At 26.3% G+C, this 25,000-nt stretch overlaps 1 protein-coding gene across 3 annotated transcripts in view; it reads right to left on the bottom strand.

The window, feature by feature from the left end:
- Nucleotides 1–25,000, bottom strand: part of LOC100202703 (zinc finger C3H1 domain-containing protein) — a 64,628-nt gene that overhangs the window by 3,316 nt on the left and 36,312 nt on the right. For all 3 annotated transcript variants that reach the window (XM_065814374.1, XM_065814373.1, XM_065814375.1), the window contains 11 exons: nucleotides 24,887–24,956; nucleotides 20,129–20,303; nucleotides 15,283–15,391; nucleotides 12,916–13,037; nucleotides 11,321–11,632; nucleotides 10,704–10,951; nucleotides 9,868–10,395; nucleotides 9,013–9,785; nucleotides 8,656–8,942; nucleotides 2,311–2,513; nucleotides 1,953–2,229 (listed from right to left, as the gene is read on the bottom strand). In XM_065814374.1, the coding sequence (XP_065670446.1) occupies nucleotides 1,953–2,229; nucleotides 2,311–2,513; nucleotides 8,656–8,942; nucleotides 9,013–9,785; nucleotides 9,868–10,395; nucleotides 10,704–10,951; nucleotides 11,321–11,632; nucleotides 12,916–13,037; nucleotides 15,283–15,391; nucleotides 20,129–20,303; nucleotides 24,887–24,956 (3,104 nt within the window). The remainder of the gene's footprint in view (nucleotides 1–1,952; nucleotides 2,230–2,310; nucleotides 2,514–8,655; nucleotides 8,943–9,012; nucleotides 9,786–9,867; nucleotides 10,396–10,703; nucleotides 10,952–11,320; nucleotides 11,633–12,915; nucleotides 13,038–15,282; nucleotides 15,392–20,128; nucleotides 20,304–24,886; nucleotides 24,957–25,000) is intronic.

Genomic DNA, 25,000 nt, shown 5'->3' with positions numbered 1-25,000 from the left:
AAAAAACTGTTAAAGGGTGAGAACCTAAAACAGTAATTAAGTATAAAATTTAATGGTTTTCTCCAAACATTCTAGCACAGTTAACACTAAAATGCTTGCTTTATTAAACAAATTTATTAAACTATTGGAAAAAGAAGTTGATACTAAAAATAAAGCAATTATTTTATATTTGCAAGTATGGGGTAACCTCATACAGCATTTGTGGAGAAAGAAAGGAAAAGGGGAGGGGGAGGAGCGCCAAACTGTAAAATAGTACACTATTGAGTCATAAGCAATCCTAAAAACCATTTCTTTTAATATTTAAAGTCAATTTTAAGGAGATTTATATAAATTTATACTAGATTTATACTTGAAGATCCAATTTCTATACAAAGCCTTTATTTATTGATGCTTAAGAATGACATTTAAAAAGATATATTATCAGCAATTCTAAAATGTGACTTAAGACTTTTGGATGCATTTTTTAGGTTTTAATTATTAACTTGTTTGTCTTTTAAGTAAAAAATCTTTTCTCAAAGTTTAATACTTTTATTTAATTTTTTAATTATGCTAACAGATTGTATTAAGGTACCCAATGGGTAGGGCACCTTGACAAAATTCTAATTTTACTTTAAATAGTCTCACAAGTTTAACCTGTTATATTTTGGTAATTGGTAAAACTTAATTTTGTAGGTATAAATTTATTCTGCAAATTAAACCAATTGCCATATAAAAAAAATTGTTATAAAGCAAAAACCAAAAGTGTTCATAGTGCCCCACTTTCACTCTAAAAAATCAACTGGTATCAAGTCAAAGAGACTTTCATAATTTACAATTCCAGGAAATCTATAAAAAATCTAATATCTGGTTGTTGTTTTTTTCAATTAGTGAGCAACTAAACACTACACTAAAAGAAACCTTTCAACTTATAAATTATAACACCTATTATGTGATATAATTGACCTTTTATAAAGTTTATGCAATAAAATGCTTGCCTAAAAATCTATTTAAAAATCAGAATGATATATTTGTTATATCAACTTTTTACATTTTTATCCTCTCATTATGGAAACATTTCTTGAGTCACATGACTGATGGGAAATCTCTCTCTCTCTCTCTCTCTCTATATATATATATATATATTAAATATGATATATATTAATATTTTATATATATTTAATATATAAAATATATATATATATATATATATATATATATATATAAAAAATTATAAAAATTAAAAAAATTCACTTTTTTTATTAAAAAATTAAAAAACAATGCAGTCTTTTAATTTGTATTTTTGTGGTTTTTTAAAAAACAATAAAATTTAATTAGTTCCCTTAACTAAATTTAATGAAGTGTATTCAATTTTTAAACACAGAGTTTTCAAAGTGCCATTTTTTACCACAAACGGTATTTTCAGATTTCAAACTAAAGGGAATATATACATACATATATATATATATATATATATATATATATATATATATATATATATATATATATATATGGTTAAAACTTCAGTTTTGGCTAAAACCTGTTTTAACCAAAACCATTATATTTGTTCAAGCCTTTTGGTCAGGTTTAGTGATATTCTGCAGCTATTTTTCTTCTTATATAAAAGGACACTGAATACATGAATAAAATTTATTTGAGATGAATTTTATTCATGTATTCAGTGTACTTGTATTCAGTCAACTGAGAGATTTCAGTGTACATGTATTCAGTGTACTGAGAGATTTTTGGTGTTGTTAAAACATATAAACAGAGTTTTAAGATAAAAACAAAAAGTTTAAAAGTTTATTTTTTTATTGAAATTTTAGTTTTTGTTTTAACTTATTTAATAGTGATGATAATTTTATCTAAAGTTAGTCCAAAATTTTTGTATAGGTTTCAGCTATACATTTATTCAACCAAATTTGTGTGTGTATATAACACACACATTATACATGTATATATTTAACTAAATAGACCTTGTTATGAAATGAATAATCTTTCCAGTGTATACTATGAACTGCAACTTCACTAGCTGCTACAGAAGCCAAACATCGATAAAGAAGATCTAGAAATTTATCATTGCTTTCATGTGAAGAGTTTAAAAAACATAATTTATGCTTGATGTAAGCAAGCCACAATTTCTTAGTATTCTGACGAGATGTATAACGATGAACTGCACACTCAAATGCTTCATCCACAGCAGTGGAAAAAATATGCAAAGTTGGAGAAACATTTTTGATCTTCAAAACAAGACTAAAATCATAGTAGTATCAAAATATGTTAAGAATTAAAAAAATTAAAAATTAAAAATATTCAGAATAAAAAATAATGTACCAATAACACATCCAGCAATAAAATATCAGATGTTCAGATATCTTTGAAATGTATGTTGGTAAAATAACTGAGTACGGAATAGTAAGTCCAAGTATCTTTTGATACAAATATAAGACATCAGGAAGATCTTCACCATCATTTGCTAACTCAAAATACATATGCACACATTTGGTTAGTTTTTCTAAAGCCAATTTTGGGAAGTTCTAAAATTATAAATGATGGTTTTTTCATTACTAATAACTATTTATTTATAAAGGCAATATCTGTATTTTATTATTTATTATATATTAGTTTAAATATAACCTAGTATTTATATAATAACTATGAACATATTAGAAAATTCCAATGTAAAATAGAGTAATTTCAAATCAACTTTGCAAACATTTTTAACCTATAATTCTTTGTTTTTGTTATATTTAAAGAACTTATTAAAAATCTTTTAAATTTTGAACATCTGATGGATCATCTAAATACTTGGTAAGTACTTTTTTTTTTGTTAAGAAGCTCAAAAAATACTCTTTTAAAAACGAAAAATATTTTGACAAAATGAACAAAAACTATTAAGTATAAAGAAAGCAATCAGATAAAAAAATATTCATCTAAGTAAAAGATTCAAAAATTTACATTTCAAGTAATAACAAAAATGAGCACTCTAAAGTAATGGACTTTAATGGTGTTAAGAATGTTGGGCAGCACAGGACAACTTAGCTTTTTAAAGGACAACTGAAGCCATCAGTCATTCTGCAGAGCAACCAGGCAATTATTAGTTACAAGATCGCCAAAGAATATCAAACTACTGCATCTAATATATGATTATTTAAACCTCTAATAAACTTAATTTTGCTCATACATAAAAATTTATATTCTTAAGCGGTTAATAAAAACCTATTATATGAGTAAAATGTCAGATTCCAACAACAATTAGTTAACATTTTATCAATTTTAAACAAGCAAGCTGTACTTTTTTATTTCTGTGAAAAAATAAAAATGAAAATAATTATAATTGAACAAGTTTTATATAATTGTCATTATATTTCCAAAAAAATAAATATTGTAAAATAAAAAGACAGCAGTTTTTTAAAAAAAAGGTGGAAACATTTCCAAATAGCTCATTTATTTAAGAAACTTTTTACAAATCATTTGTCATAATGTCTCACTTATCTCACTTATAGTTTTATAAGTCCAATTCCTAGCATCTCACTTATTTCTCTTACAGTTTTGTAAGTTCGATTCTTAATGTCTCACTAATCTCTCTTATAGTATTGTAAGTCCAATTCTTAATGTCTCTTTATCTCCCCTATAGCTCTTTTTTTTATAATTCCTAATGTCTTACTTTGCCTCTGTAATAGTTTTGTAAGCACAATTCTTATTTATTGTCATTTTCATACTTTTTTTAAAAATTTCTATTTTACAAACATTTAAAACTTTACTTAAAATATAAAATAGCAAAATGTTATATTTTTATATCAAACTAAATGTAGGCTTGCAAACAATACTTCTTACTATACAAATCTATACATGCGTCAACAAAGATGAAGGTCTAAATACATTTTTAAAAAAAATTTCTATAGTTGTGCAACAAAAGATTACATGCCTAATAATTTACTAAAACATTTAAACAAGTTGAACTGATTGAAATTTTTCAGAAAGTTCAAATCTTAAAGAAAAAAAAACACCATTGCCTAATGAACTTTTAATCATTACTTTGATCAATATTATTTTTAAACATATTTAGAACTCATTGAGTGTTGGCTTCACAAATGATATGTGTTTGAGTGAGTGTGTGTGTGAGTGCGCGTTCTAGAAAAGTTAAGGGACTTGAGACAATTGATTTAAACATTTAAAAAAGAAATTTTGTATATGCACCAAGAAACAAACCAATTTTTAATAAAAATAATATTAAAAAAAAACAACACAAAAAGTGAAGAAAACATCTATGATGAAGAAAACATGATAAAACAGAAAACAAAATAATTTTGCAAATATTTGTAAAAAAAAAATAATTAAAGAAATAAAATTATAATCACTTAGTTTCTATATAAACTTTTTTATTACAAGTAAAGAGATCTCAGAATGTTAGGTGCTTTTTAAGATTATGCTAAGCTCAAAATATTTGATCATATACTTTGTTTTTACTTTTGAGAGTTGAAAAAATACTCCTGCTAGATTGCCAAAAAGTTTTATTAGTTTTTTAATACAGTTTTCATGTCTTTAGATAAATATTTAGGACATGCTTTTTTTTGTTAGAGACCTCAGAGTGTCAGGTTAAATAATAGGTATTATTGTTGCCAATATTGTTTAGTTAATCATAAATTTCTGCATATATTACTTATTTTTAATGCTGAATATATTTTTAAATGTTTGGTTCAGTTATCTTTTATACTTTTTGCATTCTACAACACAATGCTAGGTTAAGGGACCTCAAAACGCTAGGTAAATGAAAGTTAATTAATATATATTAAAAAAAAGTTATTTGCATTTAATTTCTTCTCATTATTATGAAATGAATATTCTGCTTATAGTTTCATCACGAAACCTCCTTCAAAACACTCTTTATTATGTTTTCTTTGCTTGTTTTGAACAAATAAATAAATTAAACTAAAGTGCATACTAAAGTAGAGTACATAAAGTAAAGTACATAAATGTGTTTTGATATTCCTTTGCAGTAGAGAATAAATAAGAAATGGGGAAGTCTTTTAGAGTTAAACCAACGAGCAAATCAAAATGCAATGTTCTAAGAGATGTCATAGTGATCAAAAGTAAGCAGTTAGAGGAAGCAGTTGAGTGGTGCCAAATAAACAATAAACATGGTTGGGCTGCAATAAATTCAGGAACATTTCCACTAATTAAAGATCTTAGAAAAATTAACAAAATTATTGATGGTGTCATTGTAAATGGAAACGAGAAGGAGTATTGCTCAATTTTTTACAAAAGATGAAGAAGAATCGTTAGTCTATTATATAAGAAACAAGAATAGGTAATATGTACACATAATTGAGAAGTAAAACATTTTTAAATAAACTGTTATAATCTGTAATAAAACTCTGGTTTTCATATTGTTAATCAAGAAAACTAAGCTTATACTGTTTAGTTTTCTTTTATTGTTATTTCAATAATTTATTTAGGTACCTGCTAGGTGCATAAGGTTTAAACAAGTCGGAGTTAACAAGGATAATGTTGAATGTTTTGGGAGTATGAAAGCAAGTCTGTAAAAACCTCTGTGGACATCAAATTACTAAGCTATCGCCAAATGCTCAACGAGCACTCCAAACAAAGAAGCTTAGCATGTCTTTTTGAAAGCGTTGGGATGCAAAGTATCAAAAGTACATTACCAAAAAAAGACACAGAATTGTATCCATAAATCGTGCCCTTAACTGCACAAAAGAAATGGCATGTAACCACCTCAACAAATTAGCGGAAGAACTTATAGAATGTAATATTTTCATTGATGCAAATCAATTAGGTTACAGGTGTATGGCAGGGAGATATAGATACCACTAGAATTTATAATCATGATGAAACCCTCCAGTTTATAAACTATGGAGTTGATGGTACTCCAAATGGTTTAGTGTATGCTGGGAGAGGGGAAAGTTGTCAAAAGATGATAAGAGAAAATAGAGAATGCGTAACTATACATCCTTTTACTTCCTTTGGAGGAGATATAGCAATGTGCCACGTCATGTTCAAGGGAGAAGGGATTAGTGCCCACATAGCTCGAAAAAAAGCAGTTATACGAATTTCAAACCTTCTAATCTCAACAAATGACAGTGGAAGTCATGATCATAGTACACTTCTAAGTGCATATCAAATGTTTAACCACTTTTTAGAAAAAAAATAATATAAAACGGCCTGTTAATGTCCTATCTGATGGTCACTCTTCAAGATTTGACAATGATGTATTGATATTTTTAAGAAGCAAAAATATTAGACTTTTTATCACTCTACCTGACACAACTGGCCTTACCCAGCTCCTTGATCAAATTAATCAGAAATTGCACTCTGAGTACAGAAGTGCTAAATCTGTACTTTATTCTTGGTTTATGACAATCAACAGAGAAGGTTTCATGAATATACTTGCAGAGTTATGGCCAGAGTGGGTATCAAAACAAACAATCATAAATGCATGTAAAAAAGCTGGCATTTCAAAAGGAGGACTAAGTGTTAAGTGGATGCAGGAAGATAAGTTTTTACAATCTGAGCTGTGTATTAATGAAAATACCAAAAATAAACAATTATCAAAAGTACTAGCAAACTTATCTCCAAAAGATGTTCTCGATGGTTCGGCAAGATATTGGAAACACAAATACGAAAGTGCCATGGAAGCTTATCAAACGATATCTCATAAATCAATATCACTGGATGAAATACCTAACTTGTTGCCTGTAACTAAGTAACACCTAAATAAAAAAAGGAAAATGTTAGAGTGACCCAGGTTCACGGCTCAATGGAAAGGAAAAAAATAGTGAAAACGGTTTCTTCAATCAAGGAAGACAAGGCCAAAAAGGAGAAAATAATAAGGAAAGGAAATCTGAGCAACAACAACAAATTGAGGGATTCTTTAAATGTAAGGAAGATTGTACACATGGAAAGAATGTTTGTGCAGCAACTAAGCTTCAAGAATACTCATGTTGCCATGATGTTTTGAAATCTACATGTAGTAAAGCATGCTCGTGTTGCCATAATATTTTGAAATCTACATGTAGAAAAGCATCATGTCGAGATGAAACAGGCTTAAAACTGAATATGATCAAAACATTTTGAGAAATAGGACCCAAAAATTGCCTTCAGTTTGAGTCTGATGAAGATAACATTGAAGACATTATTCCTATAACTAATTTTATCCAGAATACAACCTAGCATTTTCTATTCGCTGATTTTTAATTTAAGTTTACCAGGACCTTATTTTTATATTTTTTTGTTCATAATTTTTTTTTTAAGTTATTAAACTAATAAATTAAAAAATATAAAATATTATTAAATGTAATCGCTGAAGTTTGTTATAAAGTTTTTGATTTGGTACCTTAAAACATTAGATGTAGCACCTCAAAATGCTAGGTATTTTAAAAGACAATTTTAAGAAAATTGGATTTATTCTGCGCCCACATCTTTTTAGCACTGTTTTTGGAGTCTTAAGGCAACATTTCTGATAGGGTTCTACAAACTTATTTTTAGAAGGGCTTAAAATGTTCAAAATTATTTTTAAAAAATGTGTTAATAGCTTGTAGACTTTTTTCAACATCTTCGTAATTTAGAGTATTTTTTAAGTATTACATGTAATATTTTTTTATTTATGACTCAACATTCTTTATTTAGATTATTTAATGCTTTCAGAGTTTATTTTAAAAAATCAAGTGCTATGTTGGTTTATTTCCAACCTGACATTGACTGCATTCTGAGGTCCTTTTACCCGTAAGTTTTATTTAAAAAAATCAAATAAAAAAAAATACTCAGATATAAAATGTTAATAGAAAGGGTTTTCAAATATACATAATAATATGTCAAACTTTTACTAGAATTTAGTTGAATACAAAACAAATGCTTTGAATCATCAAAATTGACTGCAAAACTAAAAGAACTTATGCTTAAATTTTATTCAAAACAATCTAGATTTCATAAATATACAAAAACATGATTTAGTTTTCTTAAGGTGGGTGTTAACCAAAATTAAAAAAGATACATTTTTGCAAAAAAATAATGCTAAACCATTAAAACCTTAAACAGAACTGAAATTATGTACCAGGGATGTAAAAGAACTCTATGATGAGCAACTTGCATAAAAATTATAAAAAATTATAAATTGCTTTGGGTACTGTTATCATAGAAATCAAATCAATAAAATGAGTTTAAAAATAAGGTTTGGTTAAATAATATTTTTAGTTTGATGCAAAACATTTTTAGACTTTAAACTTTGGACCAAAATGTTCTATTACAATGTTGAAATTAGGGTTGCTAAGGGCATTGCTAAGGTAAATAATTTGAATAGGGCAAAGTTATTGAAAAAAAATGTAAATAAAATTTATAAAAGAACATATTTTTTAAAAGTACCTTAGAAATTTAAAGTAAAATTTCTCTTTAAAAATGCATAAAAAATTTTTTTCTTGATATTTCTCAAATTTTGGTTAACGCCCACCTTAACACAAATAATTTATTAACTTTATAATTTTTTTAAACTACTTTTAATAAAATAATAATATCAACCTTATTGAAAATAACAACAATAACAACAAAAACAATACAAATAATTATAAAAAAATATTAACATGCCACTAACTTGATAAAACAATAGTAAAAAATATTTAAAATCAGAAGCTTTTACTTTTTTTTTTTAATATTTAAAAAAAATACCTCCTTATAAAGCCAACTAGAGTAAAAATACACAATCTCTGCATCATGATTACATCTATGTAATGCTTCTTCAGCCAGTTTAACTATTATGTCAGTTGGTGAATGTTTAATATGAATTGACAATAGTAACACCCACCCTTCAACAAAACATGGCTCTTCTTTTACAATGCTGCACAAAATTTGAGTGGCCCTTCTTTGCTGATCAACTGATATTTCAAAAGCAACCATATTCTCATGCAAAATGAAAGAAGGTTTTAGAAAATCACTCCCAAAACTTTTTATTGCATCTAGTGAAATAAATTAAAAATAAATTCATTGCATGTAAATATTAAAAATATGAAGTTTTTTAAGACTTACCATTGAAAATGTTACGTATTTCTTCATTGCAAATTGCAAATGTTTTGTATTTCCAATTCAAAACAAATTTGTTTTTATTAACTAATCTTCCAGAATCACTTTGTTCACTTAAATATAAATTTTTTGGCAATTCATTAAATACTTTTACTGAAATATAACATATCCAGAGCAAGGCTTTATCTTCTATGTCTAACTTTAAGGTTATATCTTCCAAATAAAGTTTCTCAGAACTATTATCAAATGATTCTCTTCCTAGAGCAGATGCTAGATACCCAACAGCTAATTTAGTTTTATTTCGAGAAATAAGAAGTTGCGCAGCATAAAGAACCGTCTCAAGTAAACAATGCGAAAAATTTTCTATAGTTTCATTATTGTCATAAATAAATGTAATCATTTCAGTACATATTTCTTGTTTTCCTAAATAAGTACATTCCAAATTTAAACAAGTCCACCATACATTGTAAGTGCCAGCATACATGACTGCTTGATAACAAAGCTCACGCAATTCTTCTGATGTAGTATTTTTTGCAACTAAGTTTAAATATTCTATCCAAAGTTCTTCAGAGTCACGATTTTCTTCTAAACTATTTGAAAGGACACTTAAAGCATGTTCCCTATTTGATAGTTTATTTTCTATGTCATCTGGTTTACCTTGCTGAAGCCGTAATTTTGCTAAAGATAGCCAAAGTTTAACAGAGCCAGGATCTTTAGTAATTGCAGTCTCTAACATTTCAGAACTATTGTATGATTCAGAAAAATATCGGACTTCTTGACTGGAAAATAATTTATCTAACAATTAAATTAATTACTACATATACAAATAACAAATATAAACAGTAAAAAGAGCTAACATACCATTCTGATTGCATATTTTGCGAGTTAGTAGATTTTTTTTTTAAAAAGTAAACTGGTTTATAAGATTTCAAATAATGATGATGAGCATGAATATCAGGACTTTTGACATTCTGATCTATAAACCAACTTCTGCAATTAAAACTAATTGATTCAAAAGAGGCTTCTTTCTTAGAACGCCTGAACTGTCTTATCTGATTCCAAAGGATTAAAAGTTGTTCTTCTGATGATATCTTACCAGAGTATTGACTTAAAAATTTTTTAGTAAACATTGAAAGAAGGTATTGCTTTTTTTCATTGCTGGCAACTTTATCTGCATCAAACATACTGGGTTCATATGAAACTAAATCTTTCACCAAATTTATTTGATCCAAGGAGCATTTATCTTTAAAGTGCCAGCATGTACAAAGTTTGTCATTACAAGTACCAAAAACCTCATATTTACACATAACCTGATAAGGATTAATTTGATTTGAAAATGTAGCAGATTGTAAGGAGTATTTGGACTGAGTTCGGAAATAAGGACTTAATCTGAAAAAAAAAAGAACTATTATTAAAAGTAATATATATATATATATATATATATATATATATATATATATATATATATATATATATATATATATATATATATATATATATGTATATATATATATATGTAGACACACACACACAAATACACACACACAGACAAAACATACAGAAAGAAAAAATATAAATATAAACATAAAATACATAGAGACAGCAGCAACATAAAAACCAAATTTATATAAATAAAAAACAAAAACCTAGAAGTGTTACAAAATTAACACAAAAAAAAATTTCACAACAAAAAATACCTATAGGATTTAAAGTTTGTCAATACACTGTTGTATTTAGAAAATAATTCAAAGCTCCCATATTTAGAATCAGATAAATTACTTCTGAATTTTTTTAAACCACTCTCACTGCTTGCTGAACACTTAGAAGTAATAGGTACAACTTCAGGAGGTGCAATAAAACTATTGTATTCTAATAAATCAATTAAATTGTCAAATAAAGCTATATTATTGATTGGTGGTTCTGCTGTACAATGCAAGATTTTTTCCTAAACAAAATGTTGAATAAGAGTATTCATAATAAACATTTTAAACCGCATGAAACATCTTGTGAATTTAGAAAATAAACTTTTTAAACCGCATGAAACATCTTGTGAATTTAGAACATAAAATTAATCATTATATATTATATAGTAATGACTTAAAAAACAAAAAATTAAATATGTGTTTAGTGGGATAAAAACAAACTTTGTACAAAATACAGAACATCAAAATTTAAAAAAAAAAAAACTGCATTAATCAAAAATAATGATGTATGTCAATAAGAAAAAAAAAACTTATGCGAACAACATTTTAAAAAATTAATGTTTAATACTTTAAAAATTTTTAATGTTAAATACTTTAAAGTAAAAATAAACCTGTAATGTTTTTAAATCTGCCATTGACTTGATATTAGGCAAAGCTTTTATTGAAATACTTTGTTCAAAAACCTTGTGTGTAGACTTGTGTGGGTCTTTATTGCTTTTATTTTGATTGATATAATCTACTAACATCAAACTTTTATTTTCTTTCGGTATTGAAGTTTCTAACACATTTTTTTGATGATGGGTATCTAACTTCTTCCTTAACAACAACTCAAGTTTTTTCAAATCCATTTTATTCTTAGTGTTAGGTAATGCTTTTTCATTTGTAGATGTAACAACGCTAGTATGCGTTGTGGGAGTTAAAAACTAATTGTAAAAAATGAAATCTTTGTTTAAATAGAAAAAAATAAAATCTTTGTTTAAATAGAAAAAAAAAAAATCTTTGTTTGAATAGAAATATCATTTGTTTAGTTTCGTAAAAAGACATCTAGTTGCTAGTTGCAGAAAATATGTCAACAGCCCTCGGAATTAGGAAAAATAAGGTTGGCAAAAAATTGCTGAACTAAAACTATTTTAGTTTGGCAAAATGTTTTGAAACAGGGTTTAACAAATTTACAAAAGTGCAAAATTTTAGCATAAAACTCTAAAGTTTTGTTGATTTTATTTTAATTGTTGACAATTTAATTATTTGTATTTGGAATTTAAATAGAATGTTCGATTTGCTGCTTTATGTTAAATATTTTATTAGGAATTAAATAAAACTTTTTAAATTTATTTTAATTATTTTAAATAGAATTTACATAAAAATAATAGTTTTTTGTTTTGTTTTTATTTTAATTATTTTATTTAGAATTTAAATAAATGTTCATTTTGCCATTTTAAATTTATTTAAATCAGCAAATAAAATTTAATTATAAAATTCTGAGATTTCTAAAATTGCTAATTGCAGACACTGTCGGGCCAGCAGTTGAGCCAACCTGACTGTCTGAAATCGCAATTGTAGTATAACACAACATCAAATCAATTGCCAAATGCCGACCCTAATTCTGAGAGCTGATGTTGTGCTTACATGAATAAAAGGTGTAACAATATGAAACTAAATATTATGCTAATGGAAAAAAAAAAAAAAAAAAGTTACTGAGTTTACTTAAAAAATCAGAGAAAAATGAATTCAATAAAAAGATTGTTTACATAAACAATCTGATGCAGGACTTAATTTAGTGGTTGGACAACAATGCCTCCCCTAAAACCTACCAGAGAAGGACAGCTGACCTTGGTTCATTTTATTAGACAAAACAGTGATTGGTATTATTTTTGGTTTCTTCATAATAACTTTTTGGGAGATCTTGAGTAATCTGAAAATCTCCCCAAAAGTATTACCAATCACTGGGAACCAAACATTGATCACCAAATTGCTCAACTGTTTCTCTGCGCAGGGGCCTTGTTCGTGATGGTTCGTGTTTCAGAGTTATAGAGTTGACAGAGGATTGTAAACACAAATAAAGTAGCCTCCTCGACTGTAGTGGCCTTTGTGGCCTTGGGGAGGTGAATTAACATTAAAAAAATTTTTAAAAAATAACAAAAAAAAAAAAAAATTTTTAAATAACAAAAAAAAAATTGACAACTGTTAATATGATTTAAAAAATTACCTTAGATGTATACTCTTTTGCAGCATAATTTGTTTGTTTTGGCAAATCTCCTTGTGATATAAAATACGTCAAAGTATTCATCAAGCTTTCAACATTTTGCTTCATTTTATCATTCAGAATAACTAAATATTCAAAAAAAAATTAGAATAATAAAACTTATTACTATAAAATAATAAACCTGTTTGATTATTTGTGATTTTTTAGTTTGATTAATAAACCTGGTTATTTGTATAATAACCAGGTTATGTTTCCCGCAGTATCAGGAATTAGCAAAATGCAAATGTTTAAAATATAATATTGCAGCTCTGAGTCTCATGTGTTACCACAATCTTTAGGTAAGTAGCAAAAATATATATATTTATATACATAGTGCCGTATTATAATATATTAGTATTATAATAATTGTCATATTATAATACCGTAATTGCCGTATAATAATTGTATTATAATAATTGCCGTATTATAAAATATTTAGTGCCGTATTATATATATAGTGCCATAATATTTATATATATATAGTGCCGTACTTAGCTAACTGCAGGTTGGAAAAATTTTGCTTTGCCCTTTAAAGATTTGATTTTGATTCTTTTAACAGTATGAGATAATCGAAAATCATTGAGGCAGTTGAAATTTATAGAATAAAGTTGTTCCATCATTTAAAAAGAAAGTTTGAAAAAAAAACTAATCTAAAATACTCAGCTTAACAAGTTTATCATTATAATAAACATTGTAAAATAATTGATCTATTTTATACTTTATTTCTTGCTAGCCTCCATCTAATGCACAATTAAATCTTAATAGCCTTAGCCTCTCAGTCTCCATCTAATGCACGATGAAATCTTTCGGTCACAGCAGTGAGAAAGTCAGCCGTAGAGCGAGAGCATCGAAAACTGTATTGATTATCTGACAACAAGTTATTTGACTCAGGATGGAATTTGAAAAATTTGTTTATCAAAGACCCAAAGACCTTGCTAATAACAGAAAGAAGACTGATTAAATGATGATTGGAGGGGTCAAAATGTTCGCCAGAGTTTTTGAAAATTGGAACAACAGATGCCATTTTCCAGTAGGAAGGAAAGTAAGACTCAAAAAACTGTCAAGCACTTATTAAATAGTCAAGAGAAAATTAATGAGAGTTCTGAAGAACAATTTTGTAATGCTGTGACAGGAATGTTGTCTGGACCACAAGCCTATTATGTCTTTGTATTATCTTTAAAACTGTCTATTGTCAAGGTCTGTTTAAAAATGGTAACTATTGAAAACTTTTAAAACAGTTTTAATGAATAGTAATTTATTTTATAGACTAAACAGAATATTTAACTACAATTTAATTCACATGGATTAAGTACAAAATAATTGATGTGATTGGATAAAGTAAAGATAAATGAAGCGATTGGATAAAAATATGAAACATTACAGTGCTTCACATTTTTGCTTTAATAAAAAACATTAACTTGTTGTTTTTTTTTTAATGTAAAATATTGGGCTGTTTATTTCAAAAAAAATAATTTTAACAACAAACAATTTTAAAAGAAAACTTTACTAATTTTTGAATAACTTAAGTTGTTAATTTAGCAGAAGAAAAATGCAAGAAAACAGCAGTCAAATAGTAAAAAAAAAATTATTAAATTTTAAATGAATTAATGACCTTGCAACTAATGATGCTGCAATTCTGTGTTTTATTTTTTTCAATTGAAAAAAATAAAACACAGAAAAAAATGTTTGTGAAAAATAAACTATTTGTTGCTACTTTGTTGTTTGCTTGTTTGGGATAATTTTTCGACTTTAATAACTAGATGCATCATATATATGAAAGTAAATACATTGACTTGACTAGAGTTTAGGCAGGTAATATTTAGATATCAAGGTTTTTTATTTCGTTCTTTTTCCATTAATCTTTTTTTTCTCTCGTTCTTTTTCTAAAATTACTGTTTTATTAAAGTTAAAATTGCATCTAGTTAAAAAAATTTTAACAATTTATCCAATTTTAAGTTAATCAATTTTTAACTAAAAATAATTAAAAAAAAAATTTAAACAGTTTAATGTTACATGCAGACCTTGAAATTGAAGGTTTATGACCTTAAACTATTTTTGGTCAGCATAAGGTCGGCACAAAAATTTCAACACTAAGGTTTCCATATAATAACATAGAAATGTGGTCCGCAAAAAATCGTTGACTTCAAACAGTTTTAGGTTGGCATTGTTAAATGCTGATCCTGATTCTGAGGTCTGTATATGATATATTGTGAACATAAAATTTTTTTTAAAAATGTGTAAGCAAATATCTTTGCTATTACTGTATTACTGCCATTATTATATTATTACTGATCAAGCAAATAATAAATCCTAAAAAAAACATAATAAAACCTGAATCTTCAGTAGCAGAACTAATAATACTTTTCGCTTTAAGAATATTTTCATCAACACTGTTTCGAATTGCTATTTTTTCTTTCAATCGCTCCTTGACAACCTTGAACTAAAAAATGAACAATATTTATCTTCAAAAATTAATTTATAGAAATTATCCCATAATCATCATTGAAACTTAAGAATCAACTGAATCTTTAAGATTTTCAATTTTTTTTTTTTTTAATGTGAAGTTATTAATTTAAACTTTAAAAAGTATGTACAATTTAATTCTGATAAAAAAAAAAGTATGATATTATTCAAAACTAATTTAATAAAAATATACAATTTTATTCTGATAAAAAAATATATAATTTAATTTCAATTTAAAAAATATATATATGCATATAAATTCTGAATAAAGTAATATTTAAATTTATTAAAATTAAAGTTAATGCTTTGCGTTTAACTGTCAAATTTATTAATAAATGTTATTAAATATTGTTCAATATTTAAATTTTATTTAATCTTAAAAAAAAAAAGCTCCTTTTTATCGCATTTTCTTTCCTAAACATTTTTTTTTACTCAAAATTAAATAAATGTCTTCCGAGGTTATATCAAGAACTTGCACAAAATGTAAGTTCAACTTATTTTTATAACGCAAATAGAGCGCAGTAATTATTTTTTAATAAATGATACATACAACGATATAATTTTAACAAATAGTGTTTGGAAAATTAATCTTTGCTTTCAAAACAAAATTGCTAATAAAATAATAACCTTTTAATAAATAAAGTAAATAAATTAACTTAATTTTTTTTATTTGTTACTCTTTAATTTTTTTAAAATAAAAAATCTTTTTTAGTCGCAAATTTTTAAAAATGGTTATTTAAGAAATAATCATTTAAAAAAATTTAGCATATTTTAATTCATTTATACGAATGTCGAGAAAAACAATTTTTTATATAATTTTTTTAAACGTAATATTAAATTTAATTACTTAATATGAAAGAAAAAAAAGAAAGAAATAAACATTTCATAATTTCATAATAAACGAGTTAAACAATATTCAACTTGTTTTGCGGTAATTTAAAAAAGTTAATGTCTTTAAAAAATAAAATCATAAAGAGAATTTTATGACGTCAAATTCACATTAAACTAATGCATTAAACTTTTTTTTTTAAACACTTTTGAAACAGCAAAAAATGAAATAAACAATGAAACAAGTTTTTGAGTTATACAAGAAATACTAATAATTGTAATAAAATCATTATTTAAGGATAAAAATAAGTAATTTACAAAAAATGACCTATTTTTACAATAGATAACATTAGTATAAAAATGAAAAATTCATCTACATTGATGGTAATATTAATTATTATTATATATTAATTTATATAGGAGCCATTATAAAACTACTTTTATAAAAGATGTATTTGATGCTTTTATTTAAAATATGTAATTAGTAAAGTATGCTACAAGTGTACTAATGTGAATTCTTATAAGTGTACTAATGTGGATTCTTATAAGTGTACTAATGTGAATTCTTATAAGTGTACTAACATGATTTCTTATAAGTGTACTAACGTGAATTTTTATAAGTATACTAATGTGAATTCTTATAAGTGTACTAATGTGAATTTGATGAATTAATATAGTATGTGTTAGTTATAAATCACAAAGATTAACATGTTGGCTGTAACGTAGCAATTTATGCTTAGACTTTGATTATAATGTAATTACTTTAGTGATTAATGTAACGATTAAAAATTATAAAGGCTTAAACTTTTTATAAATATAATAATTCATGTAATAAATAAATAAAAAAACAGAGAAAAACCTCAAACAGTCTTTATAAAAATAAAAATAATGCAACAGGCTATTTCAGCATTTATGTAACCAATACATGATAGGAACAATCAGCAATTCATCCAGCAACTATGAAAGTGTATAACTCCAATGGATATACAAGATACAAAGAAGAAAACAATAAAATTTAAATGTTTGCCACAACAGATCTATTATGCACTGATCTGTGCTTGCCCACATACCCTGAAGATATCAATTACTTACAAAGACATTGGGAAGCTTTTCAAACAATCATCGTTTAAACTACGCTGTGATTTTTCATTAACAAAAAATAAAAATAATATAAGTGACTGGACTTTCTTTATGGATTGCAAAATCTAATCAAGGATGCAAGATTATGGGTAAGGATTACAAAATGCATGACCAATTATTCATGGGTTTCAACAATGGAGTTAAAGTAAAACAACTATAACTAGAACCTGAAAAACGTTTGCAAAGGCTGTGAAGATTGCTGTTATGCTCAAAACTCATAGTAATTCAGCACAACAGTTAGACAGTTCTAATCATGTGGTTGCCACAACATCATTACTTCCCTAGAAAACTAATTTAGCCAGCACAAAAACAGCTACAAGTTTTAATTGTGGACAATTAGGATATTATGCACAGGATCACAAAGCAACATGAAATATTGCAATGAATATTAGTTCTGAGCTATATAGTGCTTCAAACGAGTGTGAAAGTTAAAAGGAAAAGATCGAATTCGGATATAATGACATCCGGTTATCCTGGAAACAACATTGTCATCATTATAAATAAAAATAAGGGGAATGCTTTGAACAATATTAAACAATTCAGGATGTTCCATCACAGTGGTTCATATTAAATTAATACATGGCCTACTTACAAAAAGTCAAAATTTCATCACAACATGGTGAGGAACTGTGCAAGTATTAAGAGAAATGGTAATCAAAATGGAAATTGATAGAGCTAACTAGATGTTCAGTTTCATTTTTGGAATATATATAACCGAAAAGTTTAGAGGAGCTGTCATCTATGAAAATAAAAAAGGTACAGTTTGAATGTTAGCATGTGCTACAGCGAAAAAGTCTTTGCCTTTTTTTAAAAAAAAATTTAAGTACTTATTATTTTTACAATAAATAACAATTTTTTATAAGTACTTACTATTAATATGGTAAAATCCAATAAATTCATTTTGTGATAAAATGCTTTTTACAATAAATTTCAATTTTTGTAATAAATTAATAATTTTTTTAAAGCATAATAAGAAAATTTGTAAATACTTATTTTATATTTCAGTGTATATATATATATATATATATATATATATATATATATATATATATATATATATATATATATATATATATATATATATATATATATATATATATATATATATACATATATATATATATATATATATATATATATATATATATATATATATATATATATATATATATATATATATATATATATATATATACCTCTCATATGAGTGGTGGAGCAGGGGATTAAACCCCATGACACTACAACCTGATGGAAACAAAAAATTTGAGTAGTGGGACAACTAAACTACCCTGGCTTTGAGCATCTGGCTGATTAGCATGTGATGCAACAATGGTTCAGTGCCTTAGGACACATATTCAGACATAATCTTCATTGTTTTTAATACCAACATCAGTGAAGTCATCAGTAAAAACTAGATGTTGGTAGGAATAACATCAAACAGTGAGTTTTTATTTATCTTTTTTTCTATTCCTTGAGGCAAAGTTGATTCACTAGAGTGATTGGAATGCTAGACCTGATAATGTAAGACATGATGATTATATATGTTTCTAACTGCCTAAAAAAATGTAATAATGTTTTATAAGAAGCTTTAGAAGTGAAAACTTTTTGTTTTGTTTTACGAAAAACTGCTTGCTATCATCCAGCTTGATAGTAGCTTCTTTAATTTTTTTATGTTCTTTAATCTGACACTGAAATGAATAGGACCCAGTCTGGCCTTATCATTCTACCATAGTCACTTGGATGTTAAACAAAAGTTAATTAGCTTTATGGAAAATTAATATATATTTCCTAGCATAATTTTGCTGCAAATGGTAAAAAAAAGACTGTTAGCAAATCTTTAAAACTCAAGTTGACAATTTAAGTGCACTTAAAAACTAAAACAATAAAGTAATTAAAGAAACTCATTAAACTTATTCATCTTTTAAAAAACCACTAAAACTTCAACGAATTGTTTTTCTTACTTTATTTAATTTTTATGTTCTAAATTTAAACCATTTATTTATTAGTTATCTATTTTTACAATAAATTATTTTTTTGTTTCGCATAGTACCATAAAAATTTTATGGTACTATGCAAAATGAATTTTTATTTTGCTAAAATGAATACAAAACAAGTTTTATTAGTTTCAAATAAACAGAATGAAACTATATTTGTTTCACAGAAATATGGTATGAAGCAAATTAGACTATTTTATAAAGCAAACCAGACTATTTTGGCTTCATAAAAACCTTAAAAATGGCACAAGTGATGTTCTTTAGAGCAGTGGTCACTATAGTATTTATAGTAAAGAGAAGCAACATTACAACAATATAATGGTTGGCGGTTGGCTGTAAGAGCAGTTCCTAACTTTGTAAAAAATATTTTATACCATAGCAAACTTTTGAGAGGATATAAGCATTTAATCAGAACTGAGTAATTTTATAGTAATACTAATAGGAGTACCATACAAGGTAAACAAAGATTTCCAATAAAGTTAACAAACACCTACCCTTACCAAAATTTAATTTGAATTTCTTTTTAATCTGTTTTTATATTCCTAGGTAAGTTACCTTCACTAAAACTAAGTAGCCTTAACTGCCCTGTATAATTATTAATTAGAAAAAATTTTTGTTAAAGAACTTCTCTAGAATTGATAAGAATTGATAATTAAACACAGTACTTCCGATTTGTTGAAAATTAAACAAATAAATAAAAAATAATATTAACAAGAGAAAAGAAAAAAAAAATTTAAAATTCAAAAACAAACTTGAGCATGCAAATCATTATGAATTTTCTTCGTACGATTTCTTTCTTGAATAGCAGCTTGAAGTTTATCCTGTAGTTGTTTCACTGAGTCATTGATTGTTGTGAAAGATGAGCGCTTTTCGTTTATAACTTTTTGCAATTTTTTGTATGCCAGCTGATCTTTCACTATACTTGAACTGAATACATAATACAAAAAAATTAATTTTTTTAATTTAAGTCATAAATTATTGCCCAATAAGAATCTTGGCATGCAGAATGTGTTACTCTCTTCTTTCTGTGCTTATTTCATAAAGAAACCTTAGAATAAGCATCTAGTCCACTTAATAAATCCATTAGCCAATTAGGCTAATGGATTTATTAAGTGGGCTAAAACTGACAATGCTTGATAATAAAATAATAATGATAATAAAACTACATATAATAACATTTTTTTTCACATAAATTTATATAAGAACAACATTTTGATGAAATACAAACTTAAATTTTGATTTAATATAATTTGAAAACAGGGTCAAATCATTATATTTCAACCAATGGCCTATGGCTCATCATCTCTAATTTTCCTGATTTTTACATATTGTTATGTGCATCATGTAGATAGGTTAAATTTGAAATTTCAGACTTCCAAGTACAACAGTTCGGAAATTATAGCCTTACAAACATGACACCATCGATTTACAAATGGTCAAAACAGACTACTTTAGAGCTGTATAACTTTTTTCTCACTTTGAACAAGTGTCTCATTTTTTCTAGAACTATTTTCTGGATAGTTCTCTCTTTAAAAAAGTGGTTTTTATTAACTTGTGTTGAATTAGAAAAAAAATATGAGTTTCTCAACTTTGGAAAAAATCATAACATTGCTAAAATATGCCATAATGAAACTAACTGTAGCATTATTCTGTTCATCCACAAGTGTTTACAGATAGCTTTTCTGATTAGCTACTACTGTCTGCAATAAACGGGCAAAATATAACATAAACTTGTCAAATCCACACCAAAAATGCCAGCATTTTTAAATCACTCTATTTTTCAATCATCGATGGTTGTATGTGTTACTAGAAACCAGTGCCCCTCTAATCTGCCAACTGGCCTATTATTTGAACCATAATGAAGGTCTCTAAAAAGTTACTGCCCCCTTTATTTGTACCCCTATCTACTATAAAGACCAGATCAAGGAAAAATCCTGATCTGAACCCCTCCCCCACCCCCCAACTCACTAAGGCGAGGGCGAGAGGGGGAGGGGTTTGGGGTGGCACCAATAGGTATTAAGTACCTAAATATCTAAATTAATTTAGAGACCTTTATTTGAACCATAATGAAGGTCTCTAAAAAGTTACTGCCCCCTTTATTTGTGCCCCTATCTACTATAAAGACCAGATCAAGGACAGGACAACCAATCATATCTTTTCTTTTATTAAGAAATGACTTATAATTAGTTGCACCCTTTACATAGGCCAGTTGGCAGATTAGAGGGGCACTGGTTTCTAGTAACACATACAACCATCGATGATTGAAAAATAGAGTGATTTAAAAATGCTGGCATTTTTGGTGTGGATTTGACAAGTTTATGTTAGCATTTTCAGATAGTTAGGTCTAATGGTCTTATATGCTGTTAATCTTAGATCAAAACAAAGTGTTAGAAAAATTTACAAGCATCTCAAAATGGCTGAAAATTGGACTTTTTAGGCTAGTGGACATTTTGCTTTTAGATATATTTAAGCTCTAAACTGCAACAAGCTGCCTATATTTTGCCCGTTTATTGCAGACAGTAGTAGCTAATCAGAAAAGCTATCTGTAAACACTTGTGGATGAACAGAATAATGCTACAGTTAGTTTCATTATGGCATATTTTAGCAATGTTATGATTTTTTCCAAAGTTGAGAAGCTCATATTTTTTTTCTAATTTAACACAAGTTATAAAAACCACTTTTTTAAAGAGAGAACTATCCAGAAAATAGTTCTAGAAAAAATGAGACACTTGTTCAAAGTGAGAAAAAAGTTATACAGCTCTAAAGTAGTCTGCTTTGACCATTTGTAAATCGATGGGGGCCACTGTGTCATGTTTGTAAGGCTATAATTTCCGAACTGTTGTACTTGGAAGTCTGAAATTTCAAATTTAACCTATCTACATGATGCACATAACAATATGTAAAAATCAGGAAAATCAGATGGTGCCCCACAAAGTTCTCTTTAAATTGGTTGAAATGTAATGATTTGACCCTACAGTTATTTAAAAAAATTGTTGCATATATTTTCAAGAACTCTATAAAAAGATCTTATATGCAAACTGTAGTTATAAATAAAAATGTTAGGACACAATATAAATAACTTTTCAACTTTACTAATGAATCTATAAAAATTTTTTCATGTTCAATCAATTTTACTTTAATTTTTTTTTACTATGAATCAGGAAAACAAGATGAAGGAAGCAAATTCCAAAGGACTGGTGTTAGAGGAAAAAAACTAGAGAAATAAGAATCTTTGGAGCACTTAGGAACAGTCACAGTTAAAGGATGAGACTTAATTGAATGACAAGTAATACGAGAATGATATTAATAGATGGCACAAGAGACTCTAGCTCTTTAGAGCAGTGGCCATTATAGTATTTATAGTAAAGAAAAGCTACATTTCGACGATGTGATAATGGTTGGAAGTTGGCTGCAAGAGCAGGTCCAACTATGTTTACAACGCGTTTTTGCACTTTTTCCAAAAGAGAAAGAGCATCATTGGAAGATCTGCTCCAGATATGGCAACAGTATTTTATACAAGAACGGATTTAAGATTTATAGAGATAGAGAATAGAATCCTAAGTAAGAAAGTGGCAAGCACAATAAAGAGATATGATAAGATATATATACACCCACACACATATATATACATATAGCTTAGCCAATTTTAATATTGATAGCTATCTTTAATGAATTATTCTAATATGAAATACTATTCAAGAACAACAAGACGCTAAATCAGTTGCAGATTTTAAAGCAAGAATCTGACAAATAAACTAGAGCTGTCACAGGGCATCAACTTTGGCTGCACCACAAGTATGTTTGTCTAATACAAAACAGACAAAGTGAGCTGCAGTGATAACTTAGAAAAATAACTAACTATTGTGTCTACTGTAGTGTTTACTGTTGAATTTTCAAATTTGTTAATACTTAACAAGTTTTAACAAATTCGAAAAAAATATTCAAATCTTCTAATGCTAAGCTTTACATAAAACAGAATTTGAACAATAATATTATAAAAGGAAAAAAAAAACTTCAATTAATTTTTATTTTATAGGCATAAAATAAAAATAAATTATGGAGTATGCTAGTAAAAAGCATTATTTACTTTAGCTGAGCATAAATGCGTTAAAAAAGGTGAAGTATTAAGCTGATAAGAATTACCCTCATACTAAAAGAGCAGTTACAAAAAATTCAGAATACAAACAAAAGAAAGTGGATACTTCTGTTTAGCCAAATTAGCTACAAACAACCATTTGTTGGTGAACTTTTAATGAAATGAAAAGTGTGAAATATAATTGCAAGGCAAGGCTAAAAAAATAAACTTTTTTGTTTTGGACAATTTGTCTGAAAAATACTTTTGGCGTAACTTAAACTTTTTATGTTTTTAAAAAAGTAATATAAAAATTTCAAAACATATTTTTTAAAAATTTTTAAAAAGCGTTTTTATATTATGCAAAATGCTTATTAAAGTATGTACTTTATTAAATAAAGTAGCAAATTACTTCAAATGATTGTTTAAATAAACCCATTTTACTAATCTTAATAGTAATATATTTAAATAACTATTTTCAGATTACATGACAAATACTTAAACAATAATAAAATCCATAAACCATACAAAAATGTATAGAAGTTTGTAATAAAAAAAAAAACTTTAAGTAAAGAAAGCATTCATTATTTTACAGCAAATCAGTTTATATAAATAAGAAAAAATTAGAAAAATAGATTGCTTTTGTTTCAGACAAGAGCTGATCTTCAGTAAAAGATGTACTATTAGCAGTTGTTTTAATTTATTTAAATTATTATAGAATATTATAAGTATTTTTATTTATTTATATAAATATGTATTTTTTATTATAAATTTAAATATTATCAAAATTTTTATTTTTATTTTTTATTTTAATTTCATAAACAAATTTTAATAGCAAAGCAACTTTTTAATAGATAAAAACTTTAGCGCAAAAACTAATATATCAAGAAAGACTAATTACATGCCATTATATATAGAACATAACATAGCAGCCAAAACTAAGTAACACACCTCAAGTTAAATAGTATAATAAGAATCCCTGGTTTTTATAACTTTTAAAATAATTATCAAAATAAAATAATAAATTTTTTTTTTTTTGTAAAAGCTATAATATCACAAAATATGCACACAAAATGTCAAACAAAATGACTGGTAGATGTTTTTTACAGGTAGTCAAACAAAATTAATGGTAGATGATGTTTTCTACAAGACAAGTGCCAGACAATGTTTGAAGTCTGGTGACTATTTCAAACCCTGTATGGAATTTAAAAAATAATAAAAAGCAACAAAAACACTCTTACAATATCATTAAACGCTGATCAAAATTTTTGTATTATATAAAATAATGTCAATTTCTTTGCCTATTTTTTAATATTGTTTATTTTTTGGTAAACTTAAATAACTCAAAACTTTTTTTATAATGCTTCTTTATGAAATAAACACATGATGTAAAACTAAATTAGGATTCCTTTAATATAAAAAGTATCAAATTTAAAACCTGTGTTTTTTCATCTTTGCAACAGATTTCTCAATACAAGTTTTTACATTTTTAATCAAAAGCTCATCACCTATAATTAATTCCATAAATAATATTTTTAACTTGCTTATTTTA

Source organism: Hydra vulgaris, chromosome 12 (assembly GCF_038396675.1).
Source record: "Hydra vulgaris chromosome 12, alternate assembly HydraT2T_AEP".
Classification (NCBI taxonomy): Eukaryota; Metazoa; Cnidaria; class Hydrozoa; order Anthoathecata; family Hydridae; genus Hydra; species Hydra vulgaris.
Note: the sequence above shows the minus strand (reverse complement) of the source record. Positions and strands in the feature narration are given on the sequence as shown.